General features: G+C 29.5%; 2 protein-coding genes and 1 pseudogene across 5 annotated transcripts; 2 read left to right on the top strand and 1 right to left on the bottom strand.

Moving 5' to 3' along the window:
- Window positions 1-392: 392 nt before the first annotated feature.
- Window positions 393-12,269, bottom strand: LOC145191979 (uncharacterized). 4 transcript variants are annotated; one of them, XM_090095842.1, is made up of 2 exons: window positions 11,982-12,269; window positions 393-1,524 (listed from the first exon to the last, which is right to left on the bottom strand). In XM_090095842.1, the coding sequence occupies exon 2, from the start codon at window positions 1,489-1,491 to the stop codon at window positions 517-519; it is 975 nt and encodes a 324-aa protein (XP_089951968.1). In that variant the 5' UTR covers window positions 1,492-1,524; window positions 11,982-12,269; the 3' UTR covers window positions 393-516. The 4 variants fall into 4 exon arrangements, with proteins under 4 accessions (XP_089951968.1, XP_089951989.1, XP_089951980.1 ...); XM_090095863.1 differs by having other exon boundaries at window positions 393-1,529; XM_090095854.1 differs by lacking the exon at window positions 11,982-12,269 and adding an exon at window positions 10,067-10,197 and having other exon boundaries at window positions 393-1,529.
- On the top strand, window positions 3,294-4,354 carry LOC149894685 (uncharacterized; annotated as a pseudogene).
- LOC149894686 (uncharacterized) lies at window positions 6,566-16,842 on the top strand. Its single transcript, XM_090078928.1, has 4 exons — window positions 6,566-6,646; window positions 6,981-7,638; window positions 8,493-10,374; window positions 14,641-16,842. The coding sequence occupies exons 1-3, from the start codon at window positions 6,566-6,568 to the stop codon at window positions 8,498-8,500; spliced, it is 747 nt and encodes a 248-aa protein (XP_089935054.1). The 3' UTR covers window positions 8,501-10,374; window positions 14,641-16,842.
- The last annotated feature ends 1,648 nt before the right edge of the window (window positions 16,843-18,490 follow it).

The raw sequence follows: 18,490 nt of genomic DNA on the forward strand, positions 1-18,490 counted from the left end.
AGTTGTAATAAAATTAATAAAAAATTAAATGGTTTTTAATATAGACATTGTTTGAATGACTTAAAAACAATTTTTACACATTTACGGTATAAATTTGGATTTGGATCAAGTATACAAAAATAAGATCAAGGGTGCATATATGTAGGATCAAGGGAGCATACTGGTATGCACCCTTGATCCCAATTGAGTTTTATTAATTTTTATTATTTCTTATTTATTTTAAATATTTTGGTCAGTAAATGATCATTAAATTATAATAAAATATAAAGTTTGCTATCATTTACTGTTAATTTAGAGGTCAAAGTGAAAACATATATTCAGTAAATTGGCCGGATAGATTTTTAGGATCATGGGTGCATACTCTCCCCTACTACCAATACGAACTTAACCACTTAAACAAAATAAAAATATATTGAAACACATCAAGTTAGTTAATCAAGTAAAAGTTTTGGGACATCACACACAAAAAGAATAACAAATCCTCTGGATACTTGATTAAAAAAACAGTTTGTACTTTTACCATCCAAGAACCCAAGCAAATATAAGCGGAGCAACAATTGTTGCGTCAGATTCGACAATATACTTTGGTGTGTGAGCATCTAGTTTTCCCCAAGTTATTTTTTCGTTTGGCACTGCTCCTGAATAAGAACCGTAACTGGTTGTAGAATCAGATATTTGACAGAAATAACTCCAACAAGGTATTTTTTCTAAGTTCATGTCTTGGAATAACATAGGTACAACGCATACTGGAAAATCACCCGCTATACCGCCACCAATTTGGAAAAAACCTACGCCTTTTCCAGACGAATTGTTTATGTACCAATTAGCTAGCCATACCATGTATTCTATGCCTGACTTCACAGCAGATGCTTTAATCTCTCCTTTAATAACATACGAAGAAAAAATGTTTCCCATCGTTGAATCTTCCCATCCTGGAACTACTATCGGTAGATTTTTTTTAGCTGCAGCAAGTACCCACGAGTCTTTAGGATCAATCTCGTAGTACTGTTCCAACTCGCCGCTCAACAATATTTTGTACATGAATTCATGCGGAAAATAACGTTCACCGCTGTCGTCAGCGTCTTTCCACACTTTGTGTATGTGCTTTTGTAAACGACGAAACGCTTCTTCTTCTGGGATGCATGTATCGGTAACACGATTGTAGTTATTCTTTAACAAGTCTAGTTCGTCTTGTACTGATAAATCGCGATAGTTAGGTACAAGCTTGTAATGTGAATGAGCAACAAGATTCATGATATCTTCTTCTAAGTTTGCACCCGTGCACGAGATAATATCTACTTTTCCTTGACGAATCATCTCCGCTAACGACTTACCGAGTTCAGCTGTGCTCATAGCTCCTGCTAATGTGATCATCATTTTACCGCCGTCGGCGAGGTGGGTTTCATAACCTTTTGCGGCGTTTACCAATGCAGCAGCGTTAAAGTGTTTGTAATGCGTTTCGATGAAGTTCGAGATTGGTCCTTTAAGCATGCTTGTATTTGTAAATGTTCAAGTTCAATGCAGCTTTACTTGAAGAAAATAAAATTTATTTAAGAAATACATTTTAAGAAATGCATGATAGTTGTTGCATCGAACTTATTGAAGTTAAATTCTTTTATGTATAAAACATCGCAATCAGTGTATTTAATAGGATTACCGGTTACCCACTGATTTACAGACAACTAAAGTATCTGTATGGGAAACCGAGGCTAGTTGACTACAAGGGAAAGTGTACACACGGTATTTAACTTACAAGTTTCCTATCAGAACTTATCAAAATTCACGTGACCTTCCTACTAAACTCATTGATCTTCCAGTGTAGTTCCAGCGCAATGAGCCAATCTACACTAAGGGTCTGCGTATCGTTATTATTTCGAACCGATAACGATATGAAACGATAACGATATGAGTTTGTCTATGAAACGATAATATCGGTTTAGTTATCGTTTGAACCGATAACCAAACGATAACTTATCGGTTGAAACGATATTATAGGCTTTTTTTATCGGTTTATCGGAATACTTAAAAATAACGAGAATACCGATATTTATCGGTATAATAACGATATTTTTTACAATATTCCAATTTATTTTTTTAAATGCCAAATTTTAGTTCAAATATATCATAAATCTTCAAGTCGAGTCAAGATGTCGTTTTGCCTATCTTTACCGGTTTTAAAAGTTAATCCTTCCCAATTGTATATATTATCTGGATGTCTAACTTCACAAAAATTCTGTAAAGAAAAAGTGAAGCAACACTGTTCTCCAAATTGAACCCCAGGTTGAAACTCTCCCCACTCCTGATTTTTTTTTACATTTAATCAATCATATGCATTAGTAAACACAATGTATGTTGTCAAAAAAATCTGTACTATGTGTTAAATATGTATACTTCCAAAATTAAAACGTATAACTTTTGGCTTTTTTTCTTACAAAGTTTTAATAAAGTCAGTTTGTTTGTGTGTGTGTATATTTATATGTGTGTGTGTGTGTGTGTGTGTGTGTGTGTGTGTGTGTGTGTGTGTGTGTGTGTGTGTGTGTGTGTGTGTGTGTGTATATATATATATATATATATATATATATATATATATATATATATTAACACACACATATACATATCAATATTATATAATATACTTCAGGTAGAATAAAGTATTCGATAGAAAGTAATGTATTTCAGTTAAATAGGAGTACTATTAGGCGAACCTCTGATATGTATCCAGACAAATAGTTAGCCAGGGTCAAATACTTTAAGTGTAGCTGAAAAAATCTATGGACTCTGCTATTTAAATCTTAGTACAGATTATTTATATTTATGATTTTATAATTTAAAAATAAGGTTAAAATAAGATCAGTTAAAACATTTTTTCTCTTTATGTTATTTTATAGTTTGATTCAATATGTTTTTTATTGTTTTTACTTATTTCAAAAACTGTTATAAAATTCTTTCTATTAATTTTAGAGGAGTTTCTCATGATTGTTGCAAAAGTAAAGCTGTAACCAATATCGTAGATATTAGTGAATCACTTGGAGATAAACATGCAGAACAAGTAGCATCTGGATTGTTAAAGCATAAAATGGAGGGTGAAAGCATTGTAAGTGTAGAGCAGTTCAAGATGTCTACAGGTGGAAATCTTCTCTCTGTTACAGTTTGAGTAAATGAAATTGTGTTGTAGAATTGATTATTAATGTTAAAATGACTGAATTGCAGGAAACTCTGAATATCTTTAAATGGTGGTCAAAACTTCTTAAAAATTATTATTAACGTTTTCGATCCAAAAAATCATTATTCTTCCTTTGAAATATATGAAGATTCTGGTGTCAAGCAATCCTATATTCTTGCGATTGTGGAGATGGTCTTAGAGGATAATGGCAATCTCCAAAAATTACTGGCACTTCTTCAACTTGAAGAAGTAAACTTTAGTTTGCCATTTGACCTAAAGTGTGTAAAAAGTGTTTTTAGAACTTTCAAGTCACTCTGGGAAATATGCCTGTCTGTATTGTGAAGGAGAATGCTCCCTTGAAGCAGGGAAACTAAGAACGTTGGGCTCCATAGACTTATGTTATGATCAATATGTATATGGTGGAAAAAAAAGATTGAAAATGCAGGAATACAAAAATGTAATAAATCCTCATTTCATTTACTTAAAAGAAGATCAAGAAATTTTTCTTGAACACATTGTTCCTCCACCTGAGCTTCACATTATGATGGGAGTTGTGGACAAACTTTGTATTTTGCTTTAATATGTTTGGCCAGCTTTTGAAAGCTGGTTGAAAACACATTACAAATTAATGAGAGGGTATCATGGTGTAGGTTTAGATGGAAACAATGATAATTGATTTATGCCCCTGTTAGATATTTTGGAGAGGGATGTTACCTTAACTGCAGCAATCAATATTTTACCAATAATGAATTGCTTGCGTAAGTTTTCATTAGTGAAATCAGCTGTGTTTGGTTTGGAAATGGGTACAGATATTTCTGTTAAAATTGAAGATTTCAAAAGTTCATTTTCTAGTCTTCAACTATATACAAAAGATGTATTTAGCTATGACTTGACAGTTTCATGGAAAATACATTTTTTAGTGTGTCACATTCTCACCTTTGTAGATTGCAATAATATTAGCTTAGGTAGCTATGCAGAACAATGTGGTGAATCAGTTCATCACAAATTTAAAAAAACTTGGATGAACTATAAAAGAAACATAGGACAAAAAAGTTATGGAGAAAAGCTAAAATCTGCTGCGGTAAATTTTAATTTAAACAAGCATTAACTCAAACATCATTTGTGATACAAATGTATTTATATTATGGTTTTTTTGTAAATGAAGTAAATAAATATTAATGGGTTATTTTGACTACCATAATGGCTGACTTTATTAAAACTTTGTAAGAAAAAAAGTCAAAAATTATACGTTTTAATTTTGGAAGTATACATATTTAACACATAGTACAGATTTTTTTGACAACATACATTGTGTTTACTAATGCATATGATTGATTAAATGTAAAAAAAAATCAGGAGTGGGGAGAGTTTCAACCTGGGGTTCAATTTGGAGAATAGTGTTGCTTCACTTTTTCTTTACAGAATTTTTGTGAAGTTAGACATTCAGATAATATATACAATTGGGAAGGATTAATTTTTAAAACTGGTAAAGATAGGCAAAACGACATCTTGACTCGACTTGAAGATATATGATATATTTGAACTAAAATTTATTTAAAAAAAAAAAAAAATTGGAATATTGTAAAAAATATCGTTATTATACCGATAAATATCGGTATTCTCGTTATTTTTATGTATTCCGATAAACCGATAAAAAAAAGCCGATAATATCGTTTCAACCGGTAAGTTATCGTTTGGTTATCGGTTCAAACGATAACTAAACCGATATTATCGTTTCATAGACAAACTTATATCGTTTGATATCGTTATTATTTCTTATCGTTATCGGTTCAAAATATCGGTTCATACCGATATACCGATAACGATACGCAGACCCTTAATCCACACATGAGTTAGAACGATTTTATTTTTTTAAGTATAAAGTTTTGTTAATTTTAAAAACCAATAGTATTAGCTAAAAGTAAACTCGATCAGATATAAGTGGTGTATGGTTCACTCTAACCTTTTACATTTTGTTTTTCAATATTTCGTGTTTTTAGGGATCTGGAACTTACTCTTATTCACATTAGTCGCAAATTCACTCGAGTTAGATAATACTTCTGATCTACCTACAATTACGTAATTACAAGAAAAAAACAGACAAGGCTACTAGATCCTCTAAATGTCATGAAAAGGTATATGTAAAAATATAAAAGATATAAAAAAAATTAAAAAGGAAATATATATATATATATATATATATATATATATATATATATATATATATATATATATTTACGTTTAAATTATGATGCAAATATGTTTAACTGGGTATATTTTTTCATATACTTTTTCATGACATTTTGAGGATCTAGTAGCCTTGTCTGTTTTTCTCTTGTAAAACATACAATTTATTTACGTTTAAATTATGACGCAAATATGTTTAACTGGGATTCTTTGTTGTCTAGAAAATCTTTTAAATTTTTTTATGGAATAAAATTCTTTTATTGATTATATACTAAAATAAATTTTCAAACAATTAAAACTGTTTATTAGCAAAGTATATATGTTTAAAACTATAGACTTTCTTTTAATACTTCAAGTTAACCCCCTGTAAAAATTTATTTTCCTTATGTCCGTCATACAAAAAGGAATGTTTCAGTATAATTTTTCTGTTTCTTCATTTATTAAATGTCATAGCTCTTCAAAAACCAACAATTGACGCAATAGCCCTGTTGCCTAGGATCTTGCTAATTAAAAACGGCTCATTTCATAGACACACAATTTCATTAAGAAAATTTTTTGCGAAAAAGATTAAAGAATTTCATTTTTATCATTTAATGAAAGTTCATCTTTTCTATTACTTTTTTCTTTAATAATAATGCAAGCTTTTATTTAAAAAATATTCTGAAATTATTTTCTAAAATTTAAATTTTCAAGAAAGAATCACATGTTTCACATGAGTAAGATGTCTAATTTTCGTTTGTATATCGTCACGATCATAGCACAATCGCCTAAGTCATTTTTGGGGAATTTTGAATTAAGAGTTGTAATATAAAAAGCTTATACAGTCTTCTATTATGTGGCAAATCGCCTTTCATTTTTAATTTTTTCATTTCTGCCTAAATCCGCATCTTGACTTAGGCGACTTGTTTTCTTCAACGTATACACTAATCACTTTTAAAGTAATATATGGAGGCATCTAAGTTGTAAGATGCCACAAAATAAACCAAAGTGACGTAGCAAAAGAAATACCGAAGTTATTCAGTTATTTTTAGTTTTCTCAAAACAAGAAAAAATGACTTAGGCGATTGTGCTACGATCGTGACGATATCTAATTACGCTCGAGAGAACTTTCGCGCCTACATTAATCCGAAAAAAACGTTTTTTTAATAATAAAAACCAGGTTAGCAATGTTTTGCTTTTGAGAACTAACTCAACCGTAACGTTAGTTTAATCAAGATGGCGATAATAATGATTTGTCTCATTATTTTGTACACTCAACTTCAGTTTAGAGCATTTTCCATTGATTTTGAGACCCATGTTTTTATACGATTTATTTTTTACGATTCTTAATCAGCATAAAATTAGGGGATGGGGAGAAAGTTGAGTAGCGCCATCTCTCTCTCTCCCTCTCTTTCCCTCTCTCTCTCTCTCACTCACTCACTCACTCACTCACTCACTCTCTCTCTCTCTCTCTCTCTCTCTCTCTCTCTATATATATATATATATATATATATATATATATATATATATATATATATATATATATATATATATATATATATATAATTTTTTAGACATCCAAATAACAAATAACCAAAAGGGTAAATATGATTTTAACATACATCGAAAAAAAGCAATAACAAATATTCAGGTTAAGCCCAATTCAAACCACGATCCAAAAATCTTAGAAGGAATATTTAAAGGATTTATCCATAGAGCTTTATCAATTTGCTCTGAAAAATTTTTAAATAAAGAAATCGATTTCCTAATAAATGTGTTTGCTGAAAATGGATACGAAAAGAAGAAATTACAAGACCTTGCAAATATTGTTATAAAAAAACGACACTCAAATAATGAAATAGCTTTATCTAACAACGAAGCAACTATGCCAACTATATCACTACCGTGGATCCCAATATTATCACCAAAACTTCGAAAAATCTTTAGGAAAGCAGGTTACAGGGCAGTCTTTAAATCCAGTGCAAATCTTAAATCTTTGCTAACTTCGCGCAACAAAACAAAACTACCATCAAATAGCCATCCCGGAGTATACCTAATAGAATGTGAGTGTAAACAAAAATACATCGGCGAAACAAAAATGAAAATAGCAACAAGAACAAAACAACACCAAAAAAATGTTTTTGAAGAAAAATTAGAGCAATCTGCAATTGGCCATCATAAAATTAAATGTTCATGTAATATAAAATGGGATCAAGTAAAGACGCTTAAAGTAGAACCCAAAAAATTTGAAAGAAAAGTTCGAGAGGCAATTGAAATTCAGTTCAACAAATGCGGACCTAAAAATGGAGGTATGAATTTAGATGATGGTCAATATGTAAAAACGCAATTCTGGACGCCATACTTTTTATACCTACGTAATATTAAAGAAGCCCAATTAAAGCGAAGTTTAAAGAAACCATTAAAAAGTGACATTACCGTTAAAGTTTGTTTGTAATTTAATTTAATTAATAATTTGTAATTAAAGCTGAAGATGCTAGTATCAATAATCTAGCGAAAATTTCTTAGATAAAATAAAAAATTAGTATTGAGAGAATTCGTATTTATTGAAGTTCACATATTATATATATATATATATATATATATATATATATATATATATATATATATATATATATATATATATATATATATATATATATGTATATATATATATATATGTATATATATATATATATATATATATATATATATATATATATATATATATATATATATATATATATATATATATATATATATATATATATATATATATATATATATATATAGGATGAGTTGGTAGAAAATATAAAAAGAGACAAGTTTAGCAACATTAAGTATCATTTTTAATAATTTCCATCTAACAATATTTTTGACCATAACTTTTTTTGTCCATAAGCCAATAAAATATTCAGAACAATAAAAGAAATATCAATTAACTTAATTATTTCCTCAGGTTTACTTTTAGAAAGAGTTCCAACAAATTATAAACAAAAATTATTTTGAAACATTACTTAATGTATTAAAAATGAGATACTGATATATATATATATATATATATATATATATATATATATATATATATATATATATATATATATATTACAGGGGTAAAGTATCTCACTTTTAATACATTAATTAATATCTTTGTGGATTTGTTTAGGTCTTTAATGATTTACAAGAAGATCTTTTTGTGCTAAAAGAATGCCACAAAATCTAAGTAAAAGTGAAGCAGCTGGAGAAGACTTATTTACAGCTTACCTCAAAAAGATTCAGAGGTGTATATTTCCACAAGTGAAAGTTAGAGTGTATTTTTTAAATGTTGTTCTCAATGGAAGTGTAGACACTGCAAACCTTTCTGGTTAATTGACTGAAGTTCAGTTTTTACAGTTTTCCCATCATTTTGTCAAATATACTAAAAGCTCAAAAAAAGATTTGTCTTGTTACTATTAGATAATCATGGCTTCCGTCCCCTTATAAAAGCTTTAGACTACTTCAAAGAAAATGATGTATCAGTTTGTTCATTTCCACCTCATAGCAGCCACAAATTGCAGTCTGTAGACACAGTGTATTTGGTTCTTTAAAAAATACACAAATACAGCTAGCCATATATGGATAGCAAAGTATTCTAGTTCAACAATAACAATTTACAGTATATCAGAGATTGTGGTAACTCCTTTCCACTGGCATGTATTCCAAATAATATCACAGCTATTTTTAAAAAAACAGTAGTTTTTCTACAAAGTATTAACATTTTCAGTGAACATGATTCTATAGCTGCACTTTCGAGATATCAAATCTAGAACCAGGCCATGCTATGGAAAGTTTAATGCTAAGTGTAAATAATGTTACTCATGTTGGTTTAACAATAGAGAAAGAAAAGCCAGAAGTTAATTCCCCAAAAGATTTAGAACCATATTTGCCATATTTCATCTTCAGAAAATATTGATTTCCTTAGTGCAATTCTAACTCCTGAAGTTTTGAGACCATTTTAAAAAGTTGAAGTAAGAAAAAGAGTTTTAAAAAGAGCAAGAAAAAAAAGTAAGCACATCAACAATAACAGATTTATGAAATATGTTTTAAAAAAAAAAGAAGAACTATCTGTGAAGAAGCAAATGTTAGATATGGAAAAGTAAAAAAAGAAGAAAGTTTATTTTAAAATTGAGGCGAGTAAAAAGCTAACTAGTAAAAGAAGTCGATACCTAATGAGAAAAAGTCTGAATCATTAAAATGAATTTGATTATGAGTAATGTTTTTGTTTATAATTTGTTGGAACTCTTTCTAAAAGTAAACCTGAGGAAATAATTAAGTTAATTGATATTTCTTTTTTTGTTCTGAATATTTTATTGGCTTATGGACAAAAAACGTTATGGTCAAAAATATTGTTAGATGAAAATTATTAACAGTTTTCATTAAAAAATGCACTTAAAAATGATACTTAATGTTGCTAAACTTGTCTCTTTTTATATGGTCTACCAACTTATCCCAGGATGGGGTAAGTTTGTTCATGCTTTCTCTTTTTGGAGGCCCTTTTTGGCCACCAAATATTTTTTTAAATAACGTTTGACACTTAGACATAGTCGCCAAAAAAAAAAATTTTTTTTGAACTGCGGTTTGATATTTTCAAAAAGTTCACCCAAAATGTACAGAGCTCAAAAATTTAATTGTAGCTAACTAATCCCGGTTTTCCCCTACGCTAGAAACGCTTAGCCTTTTGAGTAAATAAACTTAACTAACCTTAATAAATAGTGTAATTAAAAAATTATTTTCCTTCAAAATCTTCGCAGAAATTTGCTACCAGTAAGCAAACCGACCTTGAACACTTACATTGGTTATGCTACAGAATTAATTACTTTGTGTTAATTTGTAAAGAAAATGTTTGCGTAAGCATGGACGTATAAGAGATGGGCGTGCAACTCATTGTTTTACATTAAAAAGACCTCAGAAATCGGCAAGCCATGCGATTTTCCGACAAACTCTAAATTTTCACCCGTCAACAAAAAAATTGCTGCCCACAGTTTTAAAACAGAAGCTCTGATCACATGGTATTAGTTTAAATTTTTATAGCATTTGTTTAATAAGACTGTTCAGGATAAAGTAACCTTTTCACGCGTTGACAAATTACTAAAAAAATTACACCAAGGTGAAGGAAATTAGTTGTCGACAGGAACATATTTTCATCATTTTTTTAAGATGAACATTTGTAAATTTGGGAACTTTTTTCGTGTAAACGAAGTCTGTCAATTATAATATAGACCTGTAAAGATAATTTTAAAATGACTAAAAAAAGTATAGCAAAATATAAAAAAGTTTAAATAAAATTTTTTGTCAAGATCTGATCTTCGACTCCTTCTTTCGTCAGCCTTAATTTTGTGTATTTTTTTAGTATTTTTTCCGATGTCGCCATTTTTTGTCTCGACTACTCTATAAGCTCTATAATATATAATCCACAATGCATTATTTTTTTAATGGTGTATTTTCTAATGGGCTTTTTATAATTTATTTGATGAAGCAAAACCTTTTAAAAAGTTATACAAATTTATAATTATCTTGCAAAATACGGCCAGATATTCCATGTTTTTGTTTTTCATATTTCATATATTATTTCATTTGTCATAAAAAGCACATAATAACCTATTTGTTTTTGTCAAATAAAAATTAGTATAGATGTAGCTGGTAAAGCATATAATGTTAATATTAAATATTTAGTTATTTTTGCTGTTTGCCATAAATTGGCTTTGCTAAATTCTTTAAAACTGTGACAAACTATTTTTTTCTTTATTGTATTTACATTCATTTTATGTATGAGTTATTTATCCTTAACTGTATATATTTCTGTTGTTAAACATTAAAATAGGAAATCCTATAATATTGGAAGTCTACGACAATATAATAGATGGAGTAGTTCCCTGGGCATGAAACCATTATGCTCTAGGTAGCTACAATACTAGTTGATATTTTGTATTATTTTTTAAATCTCTAGTTATACATGTACTCAAGTAGTTAAGTAAACGATCTCCATTTCTATATCATCATCAACGTTATTTCTTAAAATGTTAAGTATGTCTAGCTATATAAAATTCAGCTTAAAACTTGGTTCCATTGCTGTTATCTTATTGCTGTTATTTTGTATTATTTATAACTAGTTGATATTTTGTATTATTTATTATATCTCTAGTTATTAGGGCTGGGAGTTAAAATTAGTTTTAGTCGACTAAATTTAGTCGACTAAGAATTTAGTCTTACTAATACTAGTCGACTAACTTTTTAGTCTAACTAAAATTAGTTGACTAAAACAAGATTTAGTGCTAAAAAAAACTGAATAGTCTACACCATGAAATTAAATGAACATAATATGAATTATGACAAATAAATCAATTTAAAGACATTCATCAAAATTTATCATTTTTAAGAAATTTAAAATACTTGATATAATTTGTGACAAGTAGGTAATAAAAATGTTTTTTTTTGTACCTAGTATTGGCCCAAATTTTTTTTTATTGAATAAAATAAAAAATGGTTTGTACCGAAAACATGATTAGTAATTAGCATTTTAACAATAATTTTTAAAAGAAAAACAAAATTGAGAGTTGAACAAGATATATATTCAATTACACAATATTAAAATAATAAAAAACATTAATTGCCTTACTGTTTATTGCCTTATTGTTGTCACTGTAAATATCTGCGTTTTTTTGAGTGTAAAACGAAATAAATTGCGTATTATCAACTCAAAAAATCATTGCAAGTATTATGTAAAGGAAATCCGAAAATAATTTTTTTAGTTAAGTTAGTCACAATTTCTAGTTTTGGTCGCAACACTACTAGTTATACATGTACTAAAGTAGTTAAGTAAATGATCTCAATTTCTATATCATCATCAGCGTTATTTCTTAAAATATTAAGAATGTCTAGCTATATAAAATAAGGCTTAAAACTTGGTTTTATTGCTGTTATCTTTAGTAATTAAAAGGGAGTAGATGTGACTGGTTAGACGAGACCAAAAATATTAGACGAATCCAATAGACTTTGATATAATTTAATTTCTATTGTTAAAAACAAAAGGATTGTAACAATACACAACGAGCATGGTTCGCAAAAAAAAAAAACAATATCGTTGCACCTTCATCTCTTAGACGTCAATGGCCTAAACAACCGAAAAATGTTCTGGAAGTTCATTAAATCCTTATATTGTATAACTATTGTATAACTAACTGATCTGTAAAACTCGTGCGTCATTCTGATATTTCATATTTCTTCTGTTTTGGAGACAGAAGGATTTTCTATTGTAAATCTTTAATGAAATCAGAAAAGTATTTTGGGACAGAGAGAGTATTACATTTTTGCAAAAAGACTAACTCTTATGGTTATTGACATACAAATAAAGTCGAATTTTTATTAAACGTCTAAACATCACTTTTAGAAACAGCCATGTTTTCTCAAAGCTGTCTTTTGAAAAATCTCACATTTTCAAAAGTCAAAATTTTTATTTTGTTTCCATCGTCTAAAATTTTTACTATTCAATATAATCCCCAAATTATTTGTGCATTAGTCAGACCACACCTTTTTTATGCTTTTTAACGTATTAAAAGTTCGGTAAAGTTTTAATGTTAATTTGTTTTAATCGTTTTTTAAATTTTGAAGAGAAAATGGCGAGCTTTATTTCTAAGAAAACCCTCAAACACTCGGGACTTACATGAAAATGGTGACTTAAATGATTTGGAGTTTGACAGCTCAACGCCGTTAATGCATGTTCTTGAAAATACACGAATTTTGCGTTTTTATAAAAAGGTTAAGTTTCACTGTATTTTTTTAACCAAATAATTTTTTTTTAAAATTTTTTTTTTCTCTCTTAGCGCTTTAGTTTGTCTAAAATCAAACAAAGTTAAATTTTTTTTAAATTACTCAAGTTTAGATATAAAATTTTGCTTTACAGTTGATGAACCATATTTTGGTATTAAAATGGTGCTGCTCTTAATGAAGATAAAACATTAAATTGAGAAAACAACTTTTTCAAACAAGTTTTCAGTTATATGTTTAATTTCTAACCAGTCATATGTCTGCAAACATATTAAAGGTCGAAAAAAATTAGTTATTTCAAGTTTTAAATCTGTTTTTTCCATTTTTTATGAAAGTTTTTATTAATATGAGTATGAAGAACACACAAATTGACATACGACTAGTTAGACTTTTAAAGTTAAACCTCTTAAGATTTATTTAAAAGTCTAGGCTTAAAATTTAAACATTACTGTGATATGTGCCACCCCTATTTTATAATGCCATAAAACTATTTAACTAAAATTCCGGTCTTTAAATTACCATAGATTAATGTTAAGATGTAAAATAGCGGGCAGAATAGAGTTGTTAACCGGAATATTTCGTACAATTCCGGAAAAATAAAATTCTTGCGGAAGGATATTCAGAATCAGGAATTTTTTTTTTCGTACCGAATTTTACGAAACAAAAAAAACCGTCGATGTTCATTTCGCAAATGCCACTTACGAAATGTCGCCTTTCGCAAGTTGAATTGCGAAATAAAACTATTTTGCTACATACGAAAGTAGCGCTTACGGAAGTCGCACTTGCGGAACGAGCTCTTTCGCTAAACGACGTTTTGAAGCCTATAATAAATTTTTGCTGGCCCAACGGATATAATTGTAAAAAATAAAATTTTTATATACCAAAATGTTTATAATAAAATTTTATTTTCAGTATTGCAACATATGAACATTTTAAGGTTTTATTTTTTGAAATAATGATAAAAAACCAAATTTCTTTCGAAACGAAACTCTTTCGCACCGCAGCTTATGAAAAGGTTCTTAACAGAAAAACACTTACGAAACGCGGCTAATTATAAATATTTAATTACGTTTTATGAATCAAATACGTATAATTAACTAGGTAACTAAAACACTAATTATTATAATATATTTAATATGTTTAATTATAGAATATAACGGGGCCTAACGCAACTAAAATCTAAAAGTTTTAGCTGCTTTAGGCCCCCTTATATTCTGTTTCAGCACCCCCACCCCGTCCTAACTTTTTTAATCTTTCTAGGTCACTGTGTCTATATATATCTGTATATATATATATATATATATATATATATATATACACACACACACACACACACACACACACACACACACACACACACACACACACACACACACACACACACACACACACACACATATATATATATATATACATACACATGTGTATACAGATATATATGTAAAAACTATTGAAGAATCATTTAGCAACATTACTTAAATAATAAATAATAATATTTTTGTGTATAACAGTTTAATAAATTCTTTCGATGTTATCACCAAGAACAAACAAGACAAGAAAGTTTGAGTACACGCATTAACGGCGTTGAGAGGTCACCTCGGTAAATTAAGATAACAAGGATATATCATCTCGGTCGTTGGGATTTTTTGTGCTATACAACAATTTTAGAATAAATATTGTTTCCACGTAGCAACAATATTATCAACTGGAATGTTTTTAGCGTAACTTACGCAAGCATTTTGTTAAAGATGAATTAAAAGGAAGTTTATTTTGATTGGGAAATTAATGTAATTATATGAAGATTATTTTGTTTGCTAATAGCAGTTTTTTTTTATTTTTTTTTTACTCGAAGGTTCTATTCGAAATTATTTTAGACTTAATTTATTTTTAACTTTGGTTTATTTACTAACAATACTCCGTTGGTTGTTGAGCATATTCGAGTATACGTTAACATCAATATTTCTGTTTTTCGTAGCGCTAGTTTTTTAAAAAAGCTTTTTATGGTAAATAACTCTTAACCTATCGGTCGTTTTTTAGATAAATAAAATAACTATTAATTTAATATCGTTTATTCTTTATTAATTTAACGTGATAAACTAGAAATTAACGGCTTTACGTGGCTGCAACTTTTTCCAGCTCTTCAGTACAACTGACCTTAAGCAAGGGTGAAGGAGCCAGGTAATCTATCCAAATCAGCCAATTCCTGCAATAAGATTGCAACTGCTGCTGGAGAGACAAGCAACCAGAAAAACAGTGAAGCTACAGGTTTAAGGACAAGAGACAAACTTCATGATTTTGCAAAGAGTTTGAGACCTTTTTTTAGGTCAAATTAATTGAAATTGATTCTACTAAAAAAAACTGAAATTCTGAATCCTAATGGAAAGGTTTGGAGATCTTTATTTTACTGTGACAACATTCCAGAACTTATTGACTTTTTTTTTTTTTTTAAATGAGAGGAGTCACTTCTACAACACTGAGCTCTTTTTAGGTCTTGACCATGGTGAATCATTTTTAAAGGTTTGTCTCAACTTTGAAAAAGTTCAATCCGGCTTTTGACATGAAACTGAAGTTAAGTTTCTTAGGAATTAGTACTGCATGTTAAAAATCCCTGAACCTTTTATGATCACCGAGTTAAAGCTAAACAGCATGAAGACGTTGGGCTTTTTAGGTACTCGTTTAAAACTTCCTTGCCAATTTTGAAGTTGGACTTTTGGGCCTAGTACTTTGTGACTGTGCAATGATATTCTGCATCATTGAAGAAAACCCAGTGTTCTCAATAGATGTAGTTTTCATAACAAGAATAGTTTCATGTTGGCTCAACTTGGAATTACTTCCAAAAAAACTTGTTTTTTAGCAGCTTGAAAGGCTTCTTAAGATCTAAAGAAGTGCTGTCTGAATCTATGATCAAGAAGTGTTGCTATTGCAAAATGATCTATGGTTTCTAAGTTAAAAAAAACGTGCCTCCCTCCATTGTTTTCTTTAAAGCATTTTTCATGCCAATCACTTCTTCGTCATCAGAGGGAACTTCAAATGACTTCACGATAGTTGTCATAATTGGAATGCATGCACTGATGCAAGTATTCTTTCCAGAGAGTAATTTAATGGCTTCTTCGAAAATCGCTAAGATGTTTACCAGCTTTTCACACAGGTTCCAATCATGTACAGTGAATTCAATGCCGCCGGAAGGACGGGTTTGTAGTGTGGCAGCAATTTCAGAATTCAAGTACAGAATTCTTTCAAGCATGTAATAAGTTGAATTCCAGGGTGTTGGGACATCATTTTTGAGCCCAAGCCTGTCTAAATTGTTCATTTAAACTTCGTGTTGTTTGTAGAGCTCAGCAAAGAAGGAGTTTGAATAAGTAGCATGAGTGCAAAGCTTTCTACATTTTTCTATCAAGCTTACAACATTCTGGAGAAAAAAAACTCTTTTTTAATCACTAGTTGAAGTGTATGGTTTAGACGCCGAGCAGACTTGAAAAGCTGCTTTTATATTTGCTGCATTGTCTCTTAAGCGGACTGTGATCTTGTCTTTAAGCTCCCATTCTTTCACAACATTCTCAAGTCTTTGAAAAATATTTGAAGCATGTTTTTCATTAAACTTGGAACATGACAAGCAGACTTTGATCTGCTCCCATTTGTCTTAAATGAAGTGTGCCATCATGCCAAGTACTCATGATGAAAGGATGACCAAGCGTCCAGACAGATGGAAACAATTTCAGCATTTTTTTCGTTAAGCATAGTTTTCGTTGCAAGCTTAATCTTTTAATAGGCTGGATTGAGCATGCTTCGGTAGTATTTATGAGTACGTTTTAGTTGTCATGTGTTTTAAAGAAACCCTTTAAAAATTCGCGAGGTTAGAATTATTTTGTTCTATCTCCAAGTTTAAACGTTGGAAGAAAGTTTTTGATTTTTTTCTTAAAGTAAAAATTATTTGAAATTTTAGCTTTAATTTTTTAGGAGAAATAATAACTTATGCTTTAAATAATTTATGTTTAAACAAATTATTTAGAAAAAAATTTGTAAAATAGAGCGTATTTTAAAAGTAATTATTACTTACTAAAATTAATAACTCATTTTCTCCCAACTTTTAAAATTGGAGATAGAATAAAATAATTCTAACATCGCGAATTGACTAAGACCTTTTGTGTAAGTCAGAGCATTATGGAGGCCAATTCAATAGCAATCACATGATCAAAGTAGCAAAACAAAGGCAGATTGAGGATGCTTGTTAAACAATGCCTTCGTATTTGAAAAATTGATTCAAAATTGAATACCATGAGAGCTTTAGAGGGGATTAGAAATGCATGCTCTTCCCAAACTCTTAATGATAACTATCAAATAAAAATTGAACAATTTGGACACTTTTAGATGGCAGTAATAAAAATTTTCACTTCCAAACCTCATTACTATTTTCACATTTTAAACAATTCTTGGATTTCAAAAATCATAGGTCAACAGGCCCAAAAATGGGCCTGGGTTATTGGTCAGAACATACAGCTGAATCAGTGCACCATAATTTTAAATCATTTTGGAAAAGTAAAAGGTTTATGAGACAGCTCGGCCATCCAGACTTGGGAATGTCACCGGGTCCCATTCAGCCGCCGAACGAGTAATTCCAAAAAATTTTTCGGGTCCTGAACCCGTTTGGGTATAAAGCCGTCAAATACCCGATAGCTCGATAACCCGAAACAACGATCAAATGAGTTGACGAGAACCGATAGCTAAGAAGTTGAAACCGATAAATTATCGGGTACCCGTTCGGGTATTAAATTTTTTTAATGCCTGAAAACCCGAGCCCGTACGGTTTTTGGCTTTTATCACCATTCGGGTCCCGAAACTTAGTAAAAAATTTTAAAAATTGCGAAAACGGCTAAAAGTCACTAAAATTTGCTACGAGTTATTGCTTACGGTTATTTTAGCATCTTTGGAAAAGTTTGTGAAATGTATAAACTAAGATAAAACATACTAAATTAAACTTACTTAAGCTAAGAGTTAATTAATGAAGTATTTAAGGTCCACAGTTAATTAAACAACATGAGTAAATGAAACAGATTAAGTGATGTGAAAACAAATGGAGTTTTGGTACCAAAAGTTTAACTTTCTTAACACATTACTTGCCTCAGTCATCATAGTATTAAAACACTGGCAAGTATAGCATTTTAACCTTCGAATTTTTACCTAACACTGATTACAGAAAAAACATTTAAAATTTGGAGATATACTGTTTGTCTTCATGAGTTTCTTAGCATGAAATCATGAGTTTCATAAGTTTCTTAGCATGAAATAAATTAAAAGAAATCTGAACCAAGGTTTAAAAAATCATTTTCGAAAAAGTGTATGTCTTTTTCAATGTCATACATG

This window comes from Hydra viridissima, unplaced genomic scaffold (assembly GCF_058129835.1).
Source record: "Hydra viridissima isolate aposymbiotic clone 2 unplaced genomic scaffold, HvirCarnegie_v1 scaffold_1, whole genome shotgun sequence".
NCBI classification, from domain to species: Eukaryota; Metazoa; Cnidaria; class Hydrozoa; order Anthoathecata; family Hydridae; genus Hydra; species Hydra viridissima.

Excerpts from the sequence above, each read along its gene's own strand:
- LOC145191979 (XM_090095842.1), bottom strand. The coding sequence starts at position 1,491 with ATGCTTAAAGGACCAATCTCGAACTTCATCGAAACGCATTACAAACAC.
- LOC149894686 (XM_090078928.1), top strand. The coding sequence starts at position 6,566 with ATGGCGATAATAATGATTTGTCTCATTATTTTGTACACTCAACTTCAG. Across the intron at positions 6,647-6,980 it reads CCATTGATTTTGAGACCCAT|GTTAAGCCCAATTCAAACCA; the intron begins GTTTTTATACGA and ends ACAAATATTCAG.